Source organism: Leucoraja erinacea, chromosome 2, assembly GCF_028641065.1.
Source record: "Leucoraja erinacea ecotype New England chromosome 2, Leri_hhj_1, whole genome shotgun sequence".
NCBI lineage: Eukaryota > Metazoa > Chordata > Chondrichthyes > Rajiformes > Rajidae > Leucoraja > Leucoraja erinaceus.
In genome coordinates, this window is record NC_073378.1 from 597,972 (window position 1) to 623,184 (window position 25,213).

The 25,213-nt window shown below is 44.2% G+C and overlaps 1 protein-coding gene across 2 annotated transcripts in view; it reads left to right on the forward strand.

Moving 5' to 3' along the window:
- LOC129706456 (uncharacterized protein C7orf57-like) overlaps nucleotides 1-18,578 on the forward strand; it is an 86,060-nt gene extending 67,482 nt beyond the window's left edge. Inside the window, exons 7-8 of one of the 2 annotated variants that reach the window (XM_055650782.1) lie at nucleotides 7,178-7,343; nucleotides 17,948-18,578. In XM_055650782.1, the coding sequence (XP_055506757.1) occupies nucleotides 7,178-7,343; nucleotides 17,948-17,969 (188 nt within the window). In that variant the 3' untranslated portion in view covers nucleotides 17,970-18,578. Of the gene's footprint in view, nucleotides 1-7,177; nucleotides 7,348-17,947 lie in introns of those variants that run through there. The other variant, XM_055650774.1, reaches the window with a different exon arrangement.
- Nucleotides 18,579-25,213: the final 6,635 nt, after the last annotated feature.

Genomic DNA, 25,213 nt, shown 5'->3' on the forward strand with positions numbered 1-25,213 from the left:
GGCTGATCCCATTATCGGTGATCCAAGTGCGGCTGGATGCTGCTGGCTGCCTGCTACTCCACGGTCCTCCCCCATCAGCTTTGTCGCAGCCCTTGTTTTCTTCGATTTGTCCTTGTTCCCACCTGTAGTTGGTATAGGGAACAAAAAAGACTGCAGAGTAAACGCTTACCTGCAAGTTCCGGCTTTTAAACTGCCGCTGCGGGGGAACGTCGTTCCACCCCGCCTGACGTTTCGCAATGACACGCATGCGTCCTGGCGGGGTTCTTCACGTAGTCACTCACGTGACTCCAAAGTAAAATAGGCTGCCGGGAAGAAGTCCTAGACAGCCAATGCCTCCACTGGAGCTACGACTGAGTGGCCGGGGCAAGCTTGAGATGCCAGTGCCTCATGGACAACGAGGGACTGCACCTACACACTTGAAACTGCAAAGGCTGGAATAAAAAGCAACTGGAATACTCAGTAGATCATGTAGTCATCAATCCCTTAAAATGTTTCAAAGACCGCTTTCACTAGCTTTTAGGAATGAAAATTCCAGACTCAGAACCCACGGAGAGAATAAAATGATTTGGTAAAGACCCTAATTAAAAGGTAATCGACTGAAATATTAACTCTATACTCTCCACTCTTTCATGGCGGGATGGCGGGACTGACATATGATGAAAGAATGGATGGACTGGGCTTATATTCACTGGAATTTACAAGGATGAGGGGATCTTATAGAAACACATACAATTTTTGAGGGATTGGACAGGCTGGATGCAGGAAAATAATTCCCATTGTTGGGGGTGTCCAGAACCAGGGAACACAGTTTAAGAATAAGGGATAGGCCATATAGCACTGAGATGAGGAAAAATCTTTTCACCCAGAGAGTTGTGAATCTGTGGATGTCTCTGCCATAGAAGGCCGGCCAATTCACTGGGTATTTTCGAGAGAGAGTTGGATGTGGCTCTTCGGCCTAATTGAATCAAGGGATATGGTGAGAAAGCAGGAACGGGTTACTGATATTGGATGATCTGCCATAATCATATTGAATGGCGGTGCTGGCTCAAAGGGCTGAATGGCTTACTCCTGCACCTATTTTCTGTGTTTCTTAGATGTTTTTTGAGTATTTCCAGAACTTTGTTTTTATTGTAGTACTTCTTAATGATCTAGTCCAAGATTTAGAGGTAATTAACAATACTTCATGAGGCAATCTCCAAACTTCTGGCAAGTCTGCGTGTCTCTGATGAGATATCCCAAAGCTTTTTCACCTTGAAATTCCGGCTGCTGAGATTGGCAGCCTTTTTTATATTTCCTATGTTCAAAAAGTAAGAGCTACTGAATAATTCCAAAAGATCAAGTGATAAATGTCCTTCTGAAATTTTGGAACCCTGCAAGTGGATCGGACAGGTTTGGTACATAGACAGGACAGGTTTGGAGGGATATGGACCAAGCGCAGGCAAATAGGACGAGTGTAGCTGGGCCATTGTTGGCCGGTGTGGGCAAGTTGGGCTGAAGGGCCTGTTTCCACACTGTATCACTCACTGACAATGACTAAAAATTCCATAAAAAAGAAACGCTTAAGGTAATAACAGTGCTTCGAGCTATTCAAGCAATGAGGTCAAACCTTTGCTGGTTCTAGACACTGACAGAGTTGTTAACTGCTATTTCACCTTCTCAGTGTAGCTCATTTCACATGACTACAATTGAATACCTGTTTGGTTACTAGTATATGTGAGCATTTTTAGACTTTAGAGATTTAGTGCGAAAACAGGCCCTTCGGCTCACCGAGTCCATGCTGACCAATATTGCCTCGTACACTAGCCTGCATACCAGAGACAATCTACAATTTTTGCTGGATCCAATTAACCTGCAAACCTGTACGTCTTTGGAGTGTGAGAGAAAACTGGAGCACCCGGGGAAAATCCACACAGTCACAGGAACACTTCTTTAGAGATGTTTGGTCAACTTAGCAACTATTCTTTCTAATTTAGGAACGTAGCATTATAGCAAATTAAGAGCACTGGGATCATCCCAGATTATGATGTGTTCAGAATATCGAGGAGAAATGTTCACATGTCACCAGATTAACAGAATCTTTCAGAGACTTGATACTTCTGTTTAAGAAAGATCATAAAAGCAAAAGAAAAGGCACATAACATTGCAAAGATTAGTGGGCAGCCAAAGGATTGGGATGATTTTAAAGAACAACAAAAGGTAACTAAAAGGACAATACGGAGCGAAAAGATGAAGTACGAATGTAAGCTAGTCAATAATATTAAAGAGGATAGCAAGAGTTTCTAAAGAGTATATAAAGAGTAAAAAAGAGGCAAGAGGGCTGCTGGATAATGATGCATGAGAAGTAATATCGGGAAATCAAGAAATGGCAGATGAATTGAGTCACCTTTTTGCATCAGTGTTCACAGCGGAAGACACCAGCAGTGTGCCTGCAATCCTAGAGAGTCAGGGGGTGGAAGTTAGTGGAGTGGCGATTACTAGGAAGGTGCTAGGAAAACTGAAAGATCTGAGGGTGGATAAGTCACGTGGACTGGATCAGATGGAATGCACCTCAGGGTTCTGAAGGAGCTGACCTCAGAGATCGAGGAGGCATTAGTTGTGATATTTCAAGAATCACCAGAGTTAGCAGTGGCTCCTGAAGATTGGAAAAGTGCAAATATCACTGCGCTGTACAAGAAGGGAGCAAATCAGATGAGCAGAAACTATAGGCCGGTTAGCCTGACTTTGGTGGTTGGTAACATTTTGGAGTCAATTATAAAAGTTGAGGTTACACAGTACTTGGACGTTCACGATAAAATAGGCTGAAGTCAGCATGGTTTTGTGAAGAGAAGATCTTGCCTGATGAATCTGCTGGAGTTCTTTGCGGACGTTAATAGCAGGACAGACAGAGAGGAGGCTGTATATGTTGTTTACCTAGATTTTCAGAGGCCTTCGATAAGGTGCTGCACATCAGGCTGCTAGGGAGGATGAGACCCCATGGTATTAAAAGGAAGATACTAGCATGGATAGCAGGTTGGCTGGATGGCAGAAGGTAGAGTTGCAATATAAGGCACTATTTCAGGTTGGCTGCCAGTGACTAGTGAAGTTCTGCAAGGGGTCGGTGCTGGAGCCACTTCTCTTCACGTTGTATAGAAACATAGAAAATAGGTGCAGGAGAAGGCCATTCGGCCCTTCGAGCCTGCACCGCCATTCAATATGATCATGGCTGATCATCCAACTCAGTATCCTGTTCCTGCCTTCTCGCCAAACCCCCTGATCCCTTTAGCCACAAGGGCCACATCTAACTCCCTCTTAAATATAGCCAATGAACTGGCCTCAACTACCTTCTGCGGCAGAGAATTCCAGAGATTCACCACTCTCTGTGTGAAAAAAGTTTTCCTCATCTCGGTCCTAAAATATTTCCCCCTTATCCTTAAACTATGACCCCTTGTTCTGGACTTCCCCAACATCAGGAACAATCTTCCTGCATCTAGCCTGTCCAACCCCTTAAGAATTTTGTAAGTTTCTATAAGATCCTCCCTCAATCTTCTAAATTCTAGCGAGTACAAACCGAGTCTATCCAGTCTTTCTTCATATGAAAGTCCTGACATCCCAGGAATCAGTCTGGTGAACCTTCTCTGTACTCCCTCTATGGCAAGAATGTCTTTCCTCAGATTAGGAGACCAAAACTGTACGCAATACTCCAGGTGTGGTCTCACCAAGACCCTGTACAACTGCAGTAGAACCTCCCTGCTCCTATACTCAAATCCTTTTGCTATGAATGCTAACATACCATTTATTAATATATATTAATGATATTAGTATATTAATGATTTGGATAAGGGGATTAAGGCATTGTGGCCAAGTTTGCAGATGATGCTAAGCTAGGTGGAGGGGCAGGCAGTGTAGAGGAAGCAAGGAGTCTGCAGAAGGACAGGTGAGGGGAGTGGGCAGAGAAGTGGCAGATGAAATTCAGTATAGCAAAGTACTGCATTTTGATAATAAGAATAAAGGCGTAGATTATTTTCTAAATGGAGAGAGAATCCAGAAATCGGAGGTGCAAAGGAACTTGGGAGTGCTCGATCAAGACCCAAAAACTCACCGGTAGGCGGCGCGGCTCTGGCCAGCAGCGGCCTCTGCAGCCTGTCCGCGTTTTTATTATTTTTGTCTGTGTTTTTATGTAGTTTTTGTTATTTTATGTCGGGGTGTGTGTGTGGGGGGGGGGGGGGGTGGGGTGGGAGGGGGGGGGGGGGGGAAACTTTGTGAATCTCTCCCTGCACTGGAGACCCGACCTTTTCTCGTCGGGTTTCCATTGTCGTTGAGGCCGCAACGAGGAGCGGCCTCCAACAGGAAGAGACCGGGGACTCAGGTGCCGACTCACCGTTGCCGTCGCGGAGCTGGCCGGGTCCGGAGCGGTGGAGGAGCGCTGCTGCTGCTGCTGCTGTCGCTGCTGCTGCTGCTGCTGCTGCTGCTGCTACCGGAGAGTCGGAGGCTCCAACGACAGGTCTGTGGACGGCGGCGCCGGGAGCCCACGGCTCCTTGGAAGGAGACCGCTTCTCAGGGCTCCTGCAACGGCGACTTCTCCCGCCCGAGTTGCGGGGTTGAAGAGCTCCTGGAGCGGGGCCTAACATCACCGCCCCGCGCGGCTGGAATGGCCGCGGACTCTGCGAGCGCACACCGGGGGCTCCAACATCAAGACCCGGTGTGCGACCTCGCACCACCCGGCGTGGCTTTAATGGCCGCGGGACAATCGCCATTGCCAGCCGGGGGCTATGACTTTGACTCTGACATCGGGGGGGGGGGGAGAGTGCAGTGGAGAGATAAGTTTATTTGGCCTTCCATCACAGCTATGTGATGGATGTTTATGTTAAATGTAATTATTGTTGTGTCTGGGGTCTATTTGTATGTAATGTATGGCTGCAGAAACGGCATTTCGTTTGGACCTCCAGGGTCCAAATGACAATTAAATTGACTCTGATTCTGACTCTGACTCTGACTCTGACTCTGACTCTGACTCTGACTCTGACTCTGACTCTGAATTAGTACTAAGTCAATGCTAGCATTTATATCAAGAGGACTGGAATACAAAAACAGAGATGTACTGCTGAAGCTCTATAAGGCGCTGGTCAGGCCATATTTGGAGTACTGTGAGCAAAGTTGTATTGTATTGTATTCCTTTATTGTCATTCAGACTTTTCAGTATGAACGAAATTTCGTGCCTTGCAGTCATAGCATAGAATAAAATAACAAAACACACAATAAACACAGATTTAACATCCACCACAGTGAGTCTACCAGGCACCTCCTCACTGTGATGGAAGGCAAAAGTCTTAAAGTCCTCGTTGCTTCCCTCCTTGTTCTCCCTCTGCGCTGAGGTGATCCAGGCTTCCGATGTTGGGACCCCGCCGGGTGATGGTAAGTAAGTCCCGCGGCTGAATCCGAGCTGGTTCAAACTCCGCGCGCGGCCTGGGGCGGTGGAATCTGAGGAAGGATGTACTGGCTCTGGAGATGGGCTAGAGGAGGTTTACAAGAATGATTCCAGGAATAAGTGGGTTAGCATATGATGAGCACTTGAAAGCACTGGGCCTCTAGTCCCTGGAGTTTAGAAGGTTGAGGGGGAACCTCATTGAAACTTACAGAATAATGGAAGGCATAGATAGAGTGGAAGTTTCCACTGGTGGGAGAGTCTAGGACCAGAGGTCACAGCCTCAGAATTAAAGGGTGCTCTTTGAGAAAAGGAGGTGAGAAGGAACTTCCTTAGTCAGAGGGTAGTTAATCTGTGGAACTCATTGCCACAGAGGACTGTTGAGGCCGTCAGTGGCTATTTTTAAGGCAGAGACAGATCATTGATTAAGATGGATGTGAAGCGTTATAGGGAGAAGGCAGGAAAATTGGGAGTAGGAGGCAGAGATCAGCCATGATTGAATGGTGGAGTAGACTCGATGGGTCGAATGGCCTAATTCTACTCCTATAACTTGTGAAGAAAGATCATGAGTCGTACAGAAGATGCCAATTATTCCAGTTGCCTAGGATTTATATAAACCCCTATTGTATTGCTGCTCCAGCAAAGATGGCCTCAAAGGTCAATGCTTATCCATTGTGGAGAAGTAGCTAGTCAACATTTTTACTGGATTTGATGTAATGCTTCAATCACTGAACTTCCTTATTTAGCCTGATGCTGATAATGACCACTTCCTGCATTGACAAGGTACCCACGTGTTAAACATGTCAACTCAAGTATGATAAAAGTAGATAACATCTGTAAAATGTCATTGACTGAAATGTTAACTGTATACTCTCCACAGATGCTCCATGACCCTGCTGAGTATTTCTTTATCTGCAAAGTCAAAACTAACACTGTTTGAGATATTTATAACCATTCACTGGCAAGTCAGTGTGTCTGATCAGATACTTCCATGCTTGCCTGGTATGTCAGCAAGTACAATGGGACTTATTCTCAGTCAGCTAGGAAACCTTGCAGTTTGCCTAACAGCGTATGCATAGCACAACATCTTGCTGTGTCATAGAGTATGACAACAGACTTATTCAACTATATAGGAGTTAAGCCTGATGGGTAGAGGCACGTCACCCCCAGTGTAGGTGCCAGCTGTCAGGTAACCTGGCCATATAGATTACTGCTTTACTTGACATTTGGCAGAACATTTGAAAATTACTGCATGAAACTCTGTTCACCTTTGGTTCTTCTTGGTTTCTTGGTCCTCCAAAATATTCCAAATGGAATTGAAACTGAAGGTGGAATGACATGCTTTTCATGCTTTATGACATGCTTTACATTGTACTGCACAAAAGTAGGGACTATAGGGTGGTTTAAGTGAGTGCAATGTTAATTGTCTACACGTAGCTTCCTGGTGCCATTACCCTTGAATCAACTGTAAAGTACAAGCAGTAAACCAGGACTCTTGCCTGACAGAAGTACACAATATGTGAAAGGAGATATTAAATAAAGACCTTATCAATCTTTCTCTTGGATACTAATTATACTATAGCAACGTTAAAGGAAAAGTAGAAAGATCCCTTTGGTATCTTGGTCAAGGTCTCCCAATACAACCTGCTATTGTACTAATTAACATGATTTTCAAAGGACACGCATTGCAAATTTTCTTATGCACATGGGTCACACGTGTATCCTTTTCGGAGTAACTATACAATATTACAAAACAAATGCAAATTTTACCTGCAGACCTTATTCCTCACAACCAGTTCCAGGAGGAGTTTGGGAAAAAAGAGCTTCCTCGAAATGCAAAACCAAGGGGAAGAAAATCTTTTTCCACTAAAATGGGCCAAAAGGTATCCTTCAGAGACCCTGGAAATGATCCCATGGCGAAAACATCACTTATTCTGAACAAGTAAGTCAGCCTTGTACAATCTAAACAATCCTCACTGATCTTTTACAATAGCAACCCTTGTTATTCTGAGCAACAAGCTCAAAAACATGCCTTTGTTAATATCAAGATATGAGGGCAGACTTTTGTGAAGTCTCTGTTAATGACAGATAGAATTACTATTTTTAAGGAATAAGAATGAATCTTTATATTTAGCAGGGATTTCAGAGATGTTGTTTTAGTTCCCCAATGGCGTCCTAAACTCAGTTATACCTTTATGGGATAAGTCATGCCAGAAATCTTATCTGTCGAAGTGTTGATGGCACACAGCATATCCCTGCTGGTATAGCATTTTAGGAAGGTCTGTCGTTAATTTGCTAGTCTTTTCTTTGACTGTATAGCACACAGCCAAAAGCCTTTCACTGTACGTTGGTATGCGTGACAATCTATATACCTATAAAAGTCTCATCATGTATGTATGTATGCGTGTGTGTGTGTATGTTTTTCTACCTTCGTCAAAACGCTATGCGCTAGAGTTGACATTTTTACAGATTATTATTACTCACATTAACCCGGTTGACGCAATAAACAGGTTCCCTTCACATTTCATGCTAGATTTCAACATTTATTCATCATGAAAGATTAAAAAAAAGCCAAAAACGGCCTTTCAAACAACTCACAGATTCTTCAAGCAGCTTAGAATGACGTTACAATGCCCCCGCAAGGGAAGAGGGTCGCCGCCCTCTCCACCTCCCCAACGGTTCTAACTACATAAACCATGCTCCCACCTCACCACCCCTCCCTCCGACAGCGCGGCACTCCCTCCTCACCGCCCCTCCCTCTCTCCCACACACTACCCATCGCGGACCAAATAGGCCAACTCTCAACGCCGTGATAAAGGAATTCAATCCCATTTACAGACCAGCTGCCAATAAAGTTATTCAATGTCATTCTCCAACTTCGCATTCCTGACAACAGCTCAGAAACCACAGAGACTTCAATGCACATAGTTCTGACTTTTGCTCTGAGCAAGAGAGGGACCAAAATTGCAGCCATAAAGTTCCCTCCCCCCCCCCCCCCCCCGGCCCAAAACCCCCCCCCTCCCTCCCCATAAGATGGCGGACTGCAGGAGTGATGCGCCGTTGTGTATGGCTGCTCCGCCTGCAGTCCGTCCTTTCACCCTTTTTTATTTTTAGTCCTGTTACTACAAAATGTTTGTTGGAGGTCTTCTTTTATGTGGTGGGTGGGGGAGGGGAAGGGGGAAACTTTTCCTGGTCCCTACCTGGTCGGAGAGGCGGTTTCCCTCCGAGCTGCTTCTTCGCCCCTTCCCCGCGGCCTACCATCAGACTGTTGCAGCGTTTCCTGTCGGGATCGGCCGGGACTACAGCTTCAGCGGCGGTGCAGCGCTGGGACACCAACACGGAGTGGGTGATGCCTTACCGGGTCGCCGTGCGGTAAGCTCCGGAGTACTGTGAACGCCGACCAACATCCGAGGAGCTGTGGCTGCGGAGCGTCCAGTCGCGGGCGGCGCTGGATTTAAACACCGCGGAGCCTGGGATTCGAGATCACCAGAGTCGGAGCTCCAACTAGCGCGGTCTGAGGACATCGGGTGCTGCAGTTTCCGGGGAGGAAGCGGCCGCTCCAGCCATTTCCAAGCCGCCGAGGAGTGTTCACCCGATGCCGGCATTCCAGCTTTCTGGCAAGAGGGCCTGAAAACATCGGACTGGCTGCGGAGGCCACAAATAGGCCCCGACCTCGGGTGATCACAGAGGGAGAGGACTGAACTTTCTGATGCCTTTCCCCACAGTGGAAATTTTTTATTCTGTTGTGGGGGGACGTTTGTGTTGAATTATACAATATGTTGTGTCATTTTTCTTAATTTTAATTTTTCTATGGATGTACGGAAGCTTAATTATTTTTTTCTATGTAAAGCACTTTGGTCTCAACGCGAGTTGATTTAAACGTGCTATATAAATACATTTATTTGCTTACTTACTTACTTACTCCCTCTATAACTCTACTGCAACCTTGGACTTCCTAGAATTATCCTCTTTATTAATATGTACAGATTTTATGGCATGTTATGAGGTCTTTGTTTTGACTTGGCATATTAAGATGATACCTCTGCTATCTGGACCACACTGGAGAAGCCCTACAGAACTCAGTGGAGAAGCTGACAAGATTGATGGTGCATAACAATGACATAATGCACATTGCTTGCAGCATATAGACAGCTAGAGAGCAGGGGAGAGGGGAAATAAAGGAAAGACAACTCCTATCAGACAAGACTGTAAATAACATCTGAGCCAGTTTGCTAAACATTAATGGAATACTCATTTCATTAACACTCCTACACCTTACATTCCTTCTGTTAATTATCTTCACAGCATCTGCTGAGCTACAATGCAGAAATAAATGCCAATACAAATGAAGATTTTAAGAGATTTATAATTCAGATCTTACAGCCTTCATATTTTTAAATGATCCCATTTTCAAAGTACTTTTATAATAATTTCTCAACATAATTCATGAGGGCCCACTGCTGATTCCTGAGGTACTATAGTCATATCACTATGTAAAGCTGAAAACAGATCATTTATTCTTCCTTTTTCCTTGCCATCCATAAGCGATCCTTGATCCATAATTACTTTATTCCCCTTTCCCTCCTCCCAACCCCATTTTTAATATAACAACCTTTTGCTTGGATCCTTGTCAGCTGTGGGGTTTTTTTAAAGTGAAGATATACTAAATTTACAGATTTACCCTTATTTAGATGATAGATTTTTCCCTTTATAAAATCATATTTGCCTTGTTCATTTTATGTTAAGCTTTTCAGCAAATTTTGTATCACTTCACTTGGAAATTTGGACAGATAATTCAATATTCTTTCAGCCAAAAGTATTGATTCATATATTGTCAAAATTAATACCCAAGCAAAGATTCATAGGGGGATCCCAGATGTCACAAATAGCCAATCAGATAACATGAACTTCATCCCAACTCTGTCATTCCTATCATTCAATATTACTTAACGTCCACATTTTCCTTCTGCTCTATTATTGTACTGGCTATGCGGTTTTAATTGATCTATTTCCTCACAACAATTGTTTTCTCCAAATATTGTGCAATTTATTTGGCCATTATGGTTGAACTAGACCAGGACATTCCAACATATCAAACATTCAAATACTCAATTTCACCATCACATTTAATAGTGCTACAAATCTATTGCACTGTATACACAGTCTGCTGGTTCAATGGTAATTGCCACATCACCCAAACGGGTTGTATGATAAACTTATCCTGTTAAACTGATAGATCTGGTCTCTTCCTCGCTTCTTTATTAAATATTAACAATTTCCAAATCAAAGCTACCATGCCCTGCTACAAGATTGTTGCACCTTTTAAACTATTCTTACAATATGCAGCCAAATTCCCCAAACAGATTGCTTTCCTGTGGTGGGTCTATGGGATGCACCTCAGCTGATAGCAGGAATTAGTAGCCTGGAGGTAGGAATGCTATTGTCTCCAAAATGGCTTGGAGAAAATATGTTAGATATTATAGGGACAAAATAATCAAAGATGATAGAATCCTCAAACAGAATCATCATTACACATTGCATCTTTCCCTCAAATGCCATTAATTTTATGTCAAGGCTGCGGATGATGTAAGTGTGCATCTATTAATCCTCCCCCCCCCCCCACCCCCACCCCCACATCACAGACTTATCCTTGTGCCTTCGTCATTGTTGATAACCAAGAACTACCATATACAATGATGATGAAGATAGCAAAACACAAATGTACACTCCCAGTCCAGGACTGAGTACTGACATTGTGCTTAATTTAGAGGGGAGTGTACACAAAGTCTACATTTTGGGGGCTGTCAAACACAAGTTGTCTGTTGCTAGAACACAGTGGAAGAATAACACAGGTGCCAACTCACTGCCTCGATGCAGACCTCAAATGAAGAGCTCAATAGGGATGGCGAAGATGTCTGATGGGACTGCCACTTGAGGCTGCTCGAATCCTTCCTGTGTTTGAAGTTGGTGCTGTCAGAAGAACCAACCCGAGTAATGCGTAAGGAATTTTAAATTGCACACACCACATTCACGACATGACAGTGGTGGGAGGTATAAATGTTGAGAATTGTGATGGAATGTTGATAACGTTATCTGCCATTCACTGGCCAATATCCCAGGTGGCGTTGAATTTCTTTTCAGTTGTTAGGGGTCATTATCCTGATATCTCCTGCAGATGGTAGAATAATATTGGGGGGGGGGGTGACTGGATGTAAGTCACCTGTTACAGGATACCCAGTCTCTGACCTATTCATATAGTCACTGCATTATGTAGCTGGTCCAGATGAGTTGCTGTCCTGGGATGTTGATGATGGGGACTCTGAAATAATAACATCAAACGTCACAGGTTAGAATATCTCCGAATGGAGATGGTCATGTCCTGGCATTTTTCTAGTGCTAATATTACTTGGTACTGAAGAGCCCATGCAGATAATTATTTGTGCATTACAAATAATCTGTTCAAAGGAATGGAAGTTGTTGCTGGTAAGGTAATTTAATGGGAGTTATAAAGCAAATTGGCAGGAAAGATTGCACCTTGGATCTTGGAGACTCTTAGAATTTAAAGTGAAGAGGCAAGATTGCAATCTGAAGGTAATAATATTGACGGAATTCTCAGAATGGTTTAGGAAGGACAATCGAAGGATGTCTTGTAACTGATGGCTATTCTCATTACTGTTTTGCTCTAACGAGTCAAGGGATATGGAGAGAAGGCAGGAACGAGGTACTGATTGTGGATGACCAGCCATGATCACATTGAATGGCTCGAGAAGGGCCGAATGGCCTACTCCCGCACCTATTATCTATTGTCTATTATCAGAGTATGAATTTTACAGATCTTCAGTAAGGTTTACCAGTCACTTGATCATTCCATTGCAGTGTAGCTAAAATGATGGAGATCCTTTGGGGCTGTTATATGTTTTTCACACAGAGAGTGTTGAATCTCCGGAACTCTCTGCCACAGAAGTTAGTTGAGGCCAGTTCATAGGATATATTTAAGAGGGAGTTAGATGTGGCCCTTTGGCTAAAGGGATCAGGGGGTATGGAGAGAAGGCAGATACAGGATACTGAGTTGGATGATCAGCCATGATCATATTGAATGGCGGTGCAGGCTCAAAGTGCCGAATGGCCTACTCCTGCACCTATTTTCTATGTTTCTATGTCATCCAGAGCCATGAATGTTGAAGGTACTTATCACCTTCACAGCTAGTTCATAAGTTCTAGTAGCAGAATTAAGCCATTTGGCCCATCAAGTCTACTCCACCATTCAATCATGGCTGATCTATTTTCTCTATGATAAACAAGTATTAGGAAGAGGAGCATGCACGGGATCATTGCAGCAGATTCTGAAACAGTGGATAGCAGTAGACGTTAGATTACTTCTTTGGTGAAGCACATCTTTGTACATACCTTCTTCCTGACATGCTCATTTAAGATTCCATTCATTGGGAATGAGGTAACATCGGATGGAGTTCATCATCACTGACAGGTTTCTGACTTTTATATGATAATGACTAAGTGGGTATGCAATAGCTGTGACAGATTGTGGAGCCAGTTTAATGATGACACATGGAATAATTCAACCTGTTCAAGTCAAATCTCCAGAAAAGATTTCTCAGTAAACATATTTGGGCCCTTCTAACAAAATGTCATGTCTGGATCTGATATAACCATGTTGAAAGGTTACAGACTTCCATAATACACCTCCCCCAGCCCCCTCATTGAAATCATATAATTTTACCCATAGAATTATGCATTTTATATTTCTCAGATATGATTATTATAAAATGGGGATGCTAGACAAAGAGGGGTAATAATGCAGAGAGCTGTGTTGCTGAGCATTTTTTCTTTTCTATTCACCCCGATTTTTTTGATTTTTAAAATTACAAAATATACTTTATTCGAGAAACAAATATATACAATACATGATCCTTACAAAACGTTGTGACGGTGCAGGCAGGATCTGACTGGGAGAGCTCCCGTCACCGTCAGGAGAGTACCTCACACCTGATGACCACATTGTTTCCCATTATAGAGAGGGAGCGGAGCGCTGCTTCCACAGCTCCAGTTTCTTCCCCACCTTGGCTTGAAATACAGGTACAGCAAGCAGTGAAGAAAACTAATGGCATGTTGGCCTTCATAACGAGAGGATTTGAATATAAGAGTAAAGATGCCCTTCTGCAGTTGTACAGGGCCCTGGTGAGACCACATCTGGAGTATTGTGTGCAGTTTTGGTCTCCTAATTTGAGGAAGAACATTCTTGTTATTGAGGGGGTGCAGGTAGGTTTACAAGGTTAATCCCAGGATGGATGTCATATGAGGAAAGATTGGAAAGACTGGGCCAATATTCACTGGAGTTTAGAAGGATGAGAGGATATCTTGTAGAAACATATAAAATTAAAAAAGGACTGGACAAGCTAGATGCAGGAAAAATGTTCCCAATGTTGGGGGAGTCCAGATCCAGGGGCTACAGTCAAAGAATAAAGGGGAGGCCATTTAAAACTGAGATGAGAGAAAAATCTTTCACCCAGAGATTTGTGAATTTGTGGAATTCTCTGCCACAGAGGGCAGTGGAGGCCAATTTACTGGATGAATTTAAAAGAGAGTTAGATAGAGCTCTAGGGGCTATCAGAATCAAGGGTTATGGGGAGAAGGCAGGCACGGGTTACTGATTGTGGGTGATCAGCCATGATCACAAAAAATGGTGGTGCTGGCTGGAAGGGCCGAATGGCCTCCTCCGTCACCTATTGTCTATATTTCTATGTATCCGCTCCAACCATTTCTTGTCACACACCTCAGTCCGCCCGAATCAGATTCTCAGAACCTTCAAGGTCAGGCTTGATGGTGAAGGGGATGGAAGATTGGTCGGGCCAGTTGCCAAAGAGCATGGCCTCGCTCTTCCTACGGTTCACCCTGGCTCCCATGGCCATCTTAAACTGGTTGCAAATGCTAATCAACTGCAGACCAACTCTGGATCCAAGTGAAGACGGCGACATCGTCCATGTACAGGGAGGTTTTGACTTGAGTGTCCCCACTGCCTGGCAATGTCACTACTCTTATGCTCACGTCATTCTTTTTGGACTCGGCAAAAGGTTCAATACAACAGACTAACAAGAGGGCAGCCTGCCTGACGGGGAAGCAATCTGATTCCCACCCATTGATTTGGACTGCACTACAGACTACACTACAGACTGCACTAGAGCAATTGGATCTGATTCCTGATTCCCTCCCCAAAGCCCATTTTAGAGAGCATGTCCCTCATGTACGTGTGCGATATCCTGTTGAAGGTCTTCTCCTGGTCCAAGCTGACTAGGCAGGCATCCACCCATCTGTCCTGCACGTAGACAATGGTATCTCTCAGCAGCGCTAGGCTGTCTGAGATTTATCTGCCAGGTACAGCACAGGTTTGGTCTGGGTGGATCACCCGTCCCAGAGCAGACTTGACCCGGTTGGCGATGGCTTTAGACAGGATCTTGTAATCTACATTCAACAATGTTATGGGTCTCCAATTCTTTATATCCTTCATCTCCCCCTTCTGCTTGTAGATTAGGGTGATGCTGCCCTTCCTCATGGAGTCTACCATGCTTCCAGCTAAAAGCATGTCGTTGTACACTTCCAGCAGGTCCGGGCCCACCCAGTCCCACAGAGCCGAATACAACTCGGCCGGTAAGCCATCGCTTCCAGGAGTTTTACTCCAGTCAAAGGGACGGATAGAGCCAGACAGCTCTTCTAGGGGCAGTGTTTGGTCCAGACTCTCCCGCTTGCTGTCCTCCACGACCTCCGTGATAGAGGACAGGAAGATCAGGGAGGCCGTGCTATCTGTGACCTTACCTGTGTACCAACCTGTATAAAAGGATCTGCAGATCCTCAGCGTGTCCGTCTGCAAGGATGCTACCGAGCCGTCCTCCTCCCTAAGGCTGTTCATCACAGAGCTCCCCCTGTGAACCTTATGGAAGAAGATGCGTGAGTACCTCTTATCCTGCTCCATGTGGCGGACCCTGGATCGGAAGATGATCTTGGAGGATTCAGAAGTAAAGAGCAGAGTTTGCCGGCCCTTCAACTCTAAGTTCCTCCTTCACATCTACCCCCCTCGACTGCAGAAGGAGCAGTTGCTGCAAATCTGTCAGGAGTTGGCACAATTCCCACTGACTCTGTCTTGCTCTCTGAACCCCTTTAAATATGAAGAACCTCTTGATGTTCTCCTTGGTTGCTTCCCACCAGTGTGTCTGGGAGTCAAAGAGGGGCCTCACAGTTCTCCAACATGCATACGTCATCTTTATCTCCTCGATGTTCTCTATTCACTCAGATGATTATTATTTTTTTTTAATTTAAATTTCAAAATATACTTTATTCGAGAAATAAATATATCCAATACATAATCCTTACAATACTCCATCCAACATTCTAGGCTATATATACATTCAATAGTGTTTACACAAATGTATCCCCACCGTTGCCACTCATGTGGCCCACTGGCGTGGAAACCCTTCCCTTATTTTTGAGGGGCGTCTCCACCACACCCTGCCCCCCCCTTGTCCAGCACCGAGCGGAAGGACCCTATGCCCCAGATCTTACAGAAGGTTGACAGTGGTAGACAGAATCTCTAGAGTGTTTTATCTTGCTGACATAAGAAAAATGACTGCACTTTGCAGCTGTGGTGAGGAGAGGCTGAATTGCAGAAATAAGAATAGGGATTGAATTGTCAAAGCACTCAGAGGGAAATGGAAGACATGTCACTCACTATCTCAAAGTTAGCATACATGTTTTAAAAATGTATGTAACATTACAGGAGGCTTCAAAACCAGCAAGTTTTTGTTGTTACTGGAAACTGCAATGTAAACTGGAAAGTAAACCTCTGCTCGTAAAATCAGAAAGATTGAATATGACGGATTAGGATCTCTTTTCAAATCCAACCTCCCATAATGTAATTTTCTTGACAATTCTTTATAATGTACTTAACAAAAATTAGACTATCGAGTAAAAATAAATATCATGGGTAGGAGTAATTGCCAATAGATGCATCCTTTTGTAACCAGCATCATTATGCTGGATCACTTGGGCATTCGATGCTTTTCTTGAGAATTCAGTGATGAGCCACAATACAGGTTTAAGTTTGGAAGTTGCAGAATTAGATTATGACTATCAGGCTGGATTCTATTTTCCTGAGATGAGGGTGAGGCTAAAAAAACAACACATTTGCTCCTCATTCATAAATGCCTTAAAAAGAAAAAATGATTATTTTTGTTCCCCTGAATTGCTAGTCCCTGTGATGATGTTGATGTTGATGATGGTCCCACAGTGGACTTTGAATGATAATGAAGCAATATGTCAGGAAGGTACAGAAATGAATGAGGTAGACCATGTTCCCATAATCTTGAGTGTTTTAACATGCAGAAGGTACAATGCATATGCCCATTCTCTCTCACTCTCATAAACATTCGCCATATGATCTGCATCTTCTGTCTCGTTACTGCGACTGCCTGTTATTTGCACATTCCACATGAAACATATAAAGACCTAGCACAACAGATTCTGTCCTCTCTCCCTGTCATTTGCAGCTGAGCATTCATTCTTTAGGTGCTGTAGGTAACAAAACCAACAAAAGAAACCATCATGTTTTTTTTAAATCTATCATTTTAAAATTCAATTTAAATACATAAATTGACTGAACATGGTTTTTGATTATGTGAACTCAACTGCTGAATTTCATTGATTTCCAGTTTTTCTTTAATGTTGTAAGTGGTATCCATTTAGAAAAATATTGATATACTCTACGTTTAGTCAACAACTGGTATTCAATAAAACATGTTTTACTGTTGCGGAACAGTGGTAATTATCAGAGCCAAACATTCCCACCAGTGGAAACAAACCTAGCTTACTGGTGAAATGTGTTAATGTTATTTCAAGAATAATAGTCCAAGAATAAATAACAAATTGGGCTTTCCAAATATAAACAAAACAAATGAGAGAACGATGACGCAAAGAACTGCAGATGCTGGAATTTTGCACAAAACACAAATTGTTGGAGGAACTCAGTGGGTCAGGCAGTACCTGGAGGGGGAAATTAACAATCCCAGTCTGAAGAAGCATCCCGACCCAAAATGTTGCTGTCTATTTCCCTCTCCAGGTGTTGCCTAACGTGCAGAGTTTTAGTTTAGAGATACAGCAAGGAAACAGGCCCACCAAGTCCGTGCCGATCAGCGATTCTCCGCACACTAACACTATCCTACACACTAGGGACTATTTACAATTATACCAAGCTAATTAACCTACAGCCCTGTACGTCTTTGGTGTGTGAGAGGAAACTGGAGCTCCCGGAGAAAACCCACGCGGTCACGGGAAGAATGTACAAACTCTGTACAGACAGCACCTGTAGTCAGGATCAAACCTGGATCTCTGGCGCTGTAAGGCAGCAACTCTACTGCTTTTCTACCATGCTGATCTTTTGTCTGTGACAATGATGTCACTTTTTTAAATTATTGATGTTACTATGGTTTATGCTACATAGAGTAATATCATAAATCCTATTTCTTTCATTTACATTTCTAGATTCAAAGACATGCCAGCTTGAGCTGAGGACAGCAGATCAGATGTGAAAATGTTCACATCATGAAGAAGTATACCATCACAGGACTAAATAAATGCTCTTAATGAAAAAGGGACAGCTGCAAGATCATAGTGACTATTTATCAGCTGGGCATTGAAATGTTATATTTTTGTATAATTATATGTATCCCTTTCAATTACACCGACTTTGTTTCAATGACTTTACACTTAAAGGAGACAACATCTTATTGTTAATTTAACTATGTATAATTAGCCACTTTTTGACAAAGGATTAAAGATCGATTTGAGTACTAAGTTTTAACAGCTATTTACATGATACAGAGGAGCCACTTTTATGAGACTGAATAGAAATATTTAATGTCCTACTGTATGTCAATGAAAATTTATTAAAGAACAGAAATTCCTCACCTCCCAAATCAGTGAAAATTTGTAGGTAGCATTCATTTTATATTTAAAGGCAAATAAAAAAATAGATGTTCATGAAGTGATTCATTGATTTTTATTGTTGTGTCATTAAAAAATGCATTTGCTGTTTTTTTGCTCAACTCTTTTCACTTTTGAAAACCAGAGGATCGGATTTTACGTTGTAACAATGAGCAGGATAACATTTAAATTTAAAGGAGATATGGAGATTTAAAAAAAAAGTTTCCACTATTTAATAACAAATGATTAACCAATGCCCCGCAATACACAATTTTACTTCGGAGTCACGTGAGTGATTCCGTGAAGACCCCAGCTCCAGTGCGCAGGTGCGGCATTACGCACAGCGTGCAGAACGCGGCCAGCGGGAGTCGGGCTAGCTCCCGCATCCAGGGACGAGAGGTAAGTACTTACCTTAATCGGGCCTTGTGATTTTGCTCCAGGGGGAGCAAAGTGAGGCATGGTGAGCAGGCCCCGTTTCGACTCCAGCGTGGGGCCGACAGTGACGGGGAAAAGGTGCCACCCGGACCGCTAACGCTGCGGACCGCTGCTAGGAGCTGCGCTAATGCCGGTCCGCTGAACAGCTGTTCCGTACAGCCGCGGACCGGCGGGAAAATTAAAAAAAAAACCCGACCGGCAGCCCTGCAGACTCCTGACCAGGAGAATCACCACCCGGGAACCGCTACAATGCCGCCTGGAAAACGGCAGGCAGCCTCTACTTACAGGTAAGGGGAAATCTTACCAATTTACAGGTTCTACAGGAGCCATCTTCCTCCAAACTGGAACAGGTTGGAGAAGGCAAAATAAGTATGTCTGTCTCCCCAAGCCAGAGGAGGTCATGAAGTTCACCTCCAGGAGAAGGACTGCCTGCCCAACTCCACACGAGGGTCCTTATCTGGGAGGCAGCCACTGGTAGCGGTGGAGCTATTTCAATGCTCCTGCTCACTCGACACCGAGCCGCTCCCTGTGCCGCCGGTGTAAAGGGGCACTGGCTGAATGCCAAGGGAGCTGACTCCTACCCCAGTGCTATTGAACTAGCCATCTCCCTTGTCGAGGGATTGATGCAACAGCGGAGTGGAGTGCTTTGCCTCCTCCCATTTAGCGCATCCTTTATGCTCCTTTTTTAAGGGCTAAGGAGGCCAGGGCTGGGCTGGCTTAAGCGCTGGGCAGGCGGACGAGAACAGCAGTATGCCAGGGGAGCAGGATCAGGAAGAGCCACTGGGTGTCGTGGGCCACTACATGGCTCCTCCACGCGACCATCTTCCCAACAAAAGCCCTGCAGGAGCAGGCCTTTCCAGAGGCAAATCCGCAGGCAGCTGGGTCTCGTAGACTCACAGACAAGCAGCGAATTCTACAGAAGGTCAGGATGTTACCACCTTTGCTCGCCTTTGGTGCTGACGCCTAAGATGTTCCCATATTTGGGATACTCGACTGAACGATGGTGCATATAGACCTGCCCGCAACCCCGAATATATGAGGCTATGCAAACCGCTGCTGCAGGGAAGAGGGAGCAGGCTATGGGACGAGCAGGACATCACATCCAACACCCAGCTGGCAGCACCCCTCGGCATCCACCAGCAATATCAAACAAGGACTGGTGAAAGCCTGGTGACCGCTGCAGATCCCCCATAGTTCTTTTTAGACGGGGCCCAGAGCGGAGCCGTGGGAAGATGCGCCGCCCCACCGACAGCACCAGCATACCAGCAAACTACGCCTTCATGAAAAACAACAAGCATGGAGGTAGGTAGTCTGGTTCCTCCCAGTTTACACTAAAACAAGGGTGTTCTACTAAACTGCATGGGGAGTGGGCTAAGCATGGGATGCTGTCACAAATAACCAAAATATACTCAACAGCATTAGAGGATAAAAACGAATTCAAATTGGGCATTTTACTGCCAGTTCAGCAATGCGCCCAAAGGGCTGTTTCTCCCTCTAAGAAAAGAGAAGTGAGAAGGCAAGCTGAACTAAACAGGCACATTACTAAACGGATTGGAATTTGTATCGAATATATTCACCAAAACTATAAAAGATGATGAATGTAGCATCATCATTGATCTAATATCACTAAATAAATCTGTTGAGTATATCCACTTTAAGATGGAGGTGGAGTTTTGTCACTGCCAGACATCTGATCTCCCTAGGATACCTATGGGGAGCATTGATATGGGAGATGCTAACTATCTTATACCATACACTAGGATCATTATAGATACCTAAATATATTTACCTGGATCATGGATATCCGGTTAGGGCAACCATGGGAGCATATAGCATTTCATATGGTCTAAACCTCAGCCCTAAACTATTATAAATGGCCATGAAAATATTAAGAAAACAAGCATAATCATGGCACATATTGGATGATATCCTCATATTAGGGGAAACAAAGGAATTAGCTGTGGAGCAGTTCTAGCTACGAAACAGCTCCCTAAAGCTGAGGTTCATCCCACGCCCAGATAAACCAGAATTGAAGCGTTACTACCAAGGATTATCTGGGCTTCAATAATAATTCCGTCCATATGACTGTTACTTTGCCAAGACACTTGGGTCACTATAATCAAATCATGAATGTACCCACTGAAGCTATATCACAATTAAGGTGGTGGGCAGACATATATTTGGCATAGTTTTCAGCCCTATTATCATCACCAATCCCAACTTGGTTATTTTAAAAACCAATGCCAGTACTTTAGGCTGGGGAGCAACCAAACTCCATATCCAGCACAGGTAACAGATGGACCAAGTCACAAACATCGTTACTACACATACCGGGCATCAACTTTTTGGGATTGGTGATCGCCTATTGGGCTAAAAAGCATATGCATTTCAAATGCAGCACGTACATATGTGGTTACGGATTGATAATACTATGGTGGTGGCTTATATCAACCATATGGGGAGCATAATAATCATTATTGTGCAACAAATTGGTCAAACAAATCTGGCAATGGTGTGTCAAAAGACATTTTAACTATCAGCTGCCTATGTCCTAGGAAGCTAGAACACAGTGGGAGACACCATGTCACGGGGTAAAATTTATGATTACATTGAATAGATGTCATAACCCAAAATATCTGCTAAATTTATTAAGCAGTTTGAAAGCCAGATATCAATTTGGTTGCACAAGACGGAATCACCAGTAACCCATGTATGTGACTTAGGAACCAGATTAGAGGCAGCAGCGATAGATGCCTATACGCTGGAAGGGGGAATTTCTGCTTTGCCTTCCTCCCTTCTGCCTCATCAGTCGGGCACTTCGCAATACAGATGGGATCTGTCTCCGAGATATTGAACGTGCCCGACCGGCCTACAGCCATGGTTCCCAGTTCATCACGACACGGTGGGCGAGTCACCTATGGATTTCCCTAGTAGACCATGGTTGCTGACTCAACCCAGTATCAGGCATAAGCCACCCATGCCAGGGAAACATCAAACTCCTGGGTATAGGTTTTGAATAGACCTTACCAGGGACTGGGATTATCCAAAGGAACCATTACCACCATGTCGGCATCCCTGCGAACAGTCACTAAAAGCTAACATGGGTAAAATACTGCCACGACGCAGGGACAACGAACTATTCAACCACTGACGTATTGGAGTTCCTGGAACATCTACACCATGACTAAAAGGTGAGTTACAGTGCCGTAAATACAGCATGGAGCGCCTTATCTGCTTATCTAAAACCGCATGTCAGCAGAACATGGGATCCCATCCACTGAAGGTAAACTTATGAAGGGCAACTATAATATAAGCCCCAAACACCCAGGTATATACCCATGTATGGGATATTGGTGTGATATTGACATACCTCAGAGAATGGCACCAGCCAGATCCCTCAGCTTGCTTAATCTTGTTTTAAAAAAGGCTCATGCTTATGGCTCTCGTACACGCTCAAAGAGTCCGGTCACTCCATAAACTAGACTGGATACATGGTGATTACCCCAGACGCATCAAGTTCATATTTAGGTCTGGTAAAATCTAACTCGCAGGTATATGGATTCGGCACGAACTAGCAGGGTCGAGATCGCCTGTGTTTTCCGTGCTGTAGTCGTTATATGGCTATATGGACCAGGAACGCCCGATTCACTGGTGGGATTCCGGGCCTACCCACCAGAGTCCAGGTTGAGTGTGGTGACCCATTTACTACTATATATAGACACAACCCACTATCTTAGAGGGAGAGGAAAGCCTATGGGTCAACCACAGTAACCCAAGACGGGGTACGAGCCAAACCACTCCAAGGTGGCTCAAACAGGTACTGAAAGCTGCCGGAATAGATAATAATACATTTAATCCCATTCCACTAGGGCAGCATTGGTATCAGCGGCTGAACGAATGGACATCCCGGTTGACCACATTTTCAATACAGCAGAATGGTCAAGGGAACCGCGTTCAGAACATTTTTTATTATAAACCGTTGATAAACCTGATTTAATTGCAGGAGAATATTACAAACTGCAATATTAATTTAAGCTCAGAGGAGCTCTTTTATGTTGTTATTGTTAACAAATACCTTTCTGTTTCTTTTGAAAACAGATCCACTGGTTGATTACGATAACACTTCCTCCCTCATAAACTTCGGCAGTGAGTGAAATAAAAACTGTTACACGGTTTGAAATCACAGACCTTTGAAGTCTTCACGGAATCACTCACGTGACTCCGAAGTAAAATAGTAAGATTAAACGAGTATTTACCAGTACGAAGTTTGATCTGTATTTTATGAGGAGTTACGGTGAGGGATTAAGTGCCCGCCGCTCCCACCCTCATTATACAGATCGAACTAGTAAACTGATGTCTCGTGATCTTTACTATCTTACTTCAAATATTGTGTCTATTCTGTGATTTCACACCGCTGCTTCGAAGTATGCCGCACCTGCGCACTGGAGCTGGGGTCTTCACTTAATCCCTCACCGTAACTCCTCATAAAATACAGATCAAACTTCGTACTGGTAAGTACTCGTTTAATCTTACTATAGCATACCATGTAAAGCAAGCTATCAACACTGGATGAAATCACTTCCATGGGATTTTCCTTTCCTATTGCTCTTCTCTTCTTTCTCTCGTTTGTCATATCACACTATGTTTGCATATTCTGTTGTGCTGCAGCAAGTAAGAATTTCATTGTTCCAGCTGGGACATACGACAATAAAACACTCTTGACTATATTATTGAGATAAAATGGCTGCATAGTAAATGGATCAAATTACCCTAACTCCATTCCCCTGTTCAATTTAAATGACACTATCCTACAAAGATTTATTTTATCTGTATAACCTTTTTCCAACTCACTACTACATAAGCATTATACATCATTTTGTTGGTCTTATGAAAGCAATTGATTCCTTCAGCGGATGCAGCCTCTATCTACCAGGTACAGTAAAAGATTGAATGTCCACCATATCTTCTGAACCTGATTCAGTCCTTCCGTGAGAATATACATGGTACAGTGCAAATGATGGCGCTACATCGCACAGTTTCACCATGAGGTCGAATGAAGCAAGGTTGCGCCCCAGCTCCCACTTTGTTCAGCATTTTCCTATCTGCCCTTTTGTCCTTTGCCTTCCTGACAGACAAGGAAGGAGTGTATCTTCACATCAGAAACAAGGGGAAGCTCTTCCTTCTAGCAAGGTTGAAAGCCACGACAAAGGTGAGATAAAAATACCTGTAATAATAATGGATGGGATTTATATAGCGCCTTTCTAGATACTCAAGGCACTTTACATCGCATTATTCATTCACTCCTCAGTCACACTCGGTGGTGGTGAGCTACTTCTGTAGCCACAGCTGCCCTGGGGCAGACTGACGGAAGCGTGGCTGCTAATCTGCGCCTACGGCCCCTCCGACCACCACCAATCAATCACACACATTCACACGCAGGCAAAGGTGGGTGAAGTGTCTTGCCCAAGGACACAACGACAGTATGCACTCCAAGCGGGATTCGAACCGGCTACCTTCCGGTCGCCAGCCGAACACTTAGCCCATTGCGCCATCTGCTTATAAGGAACTTCCTATACGCTGATGATGCTGCATTTATCACCCCAATGGAAGAATAACTTCACGGGCTGATGGACACTGTTTTGTGCTTGCAATGAATACCGACTGACAATTAGCATTAAGAAGACTGTTGTCACAATTCATAGAAAAATAGGTGCAGAGGTAGTCCATTCGGCCCTTTGAGCCAGCACTGCCATTCAATATGATCATGGCTGATCATCTAAAATCAGTACCCCGTTCCTGACTTTACTTCGGAGTCACGTGGGTGATTCCATGAAGAAGCCCCGCCAGTTCGCATGCGCGTCATATCGTCGTTCGCATTGCGAAGCACCGGACTGGCAGGGCATCGCTCCTGCCGGCGGTAAGTTTAAAACTTCAGATAAGTTTGTATTACTTACCATGTTTTTTGAATTTCTTGCAGGAACCTCTTTTTACAGATGTATCCTGCTAGATATTGGCAAATTCTGGCGAGTGAACCAGCTATGGGCTGTGGGGAGACCCCGGTTCTGACCGTGAAAGCGGATAGTCGGCAGATGTCGGGTTCGTGATATCCAGCCTGCTGTGGTTCTCGGGGAGGGCCCACGCAGGTCACGGAACGTGCAGACAAGCGGCCGTGGTTTGGATCGAACCCGGGTTAAAGATATCCATTGACCGGGCCTCCACAGCCGTAAGTGACTGTTATGCATTATTGGATTCTTATATAGTTTACAGTGCACATCTCTGTTGTGCGGCTGCAAGTAAAAGTTTCATTGTTGCTTTTGGAAGGCGGTATCAGCGCCAGAGTCGCTCACAGTGCGGTCAGCGGCTCACAGCCATATCGTCGTTCGGTGGTCC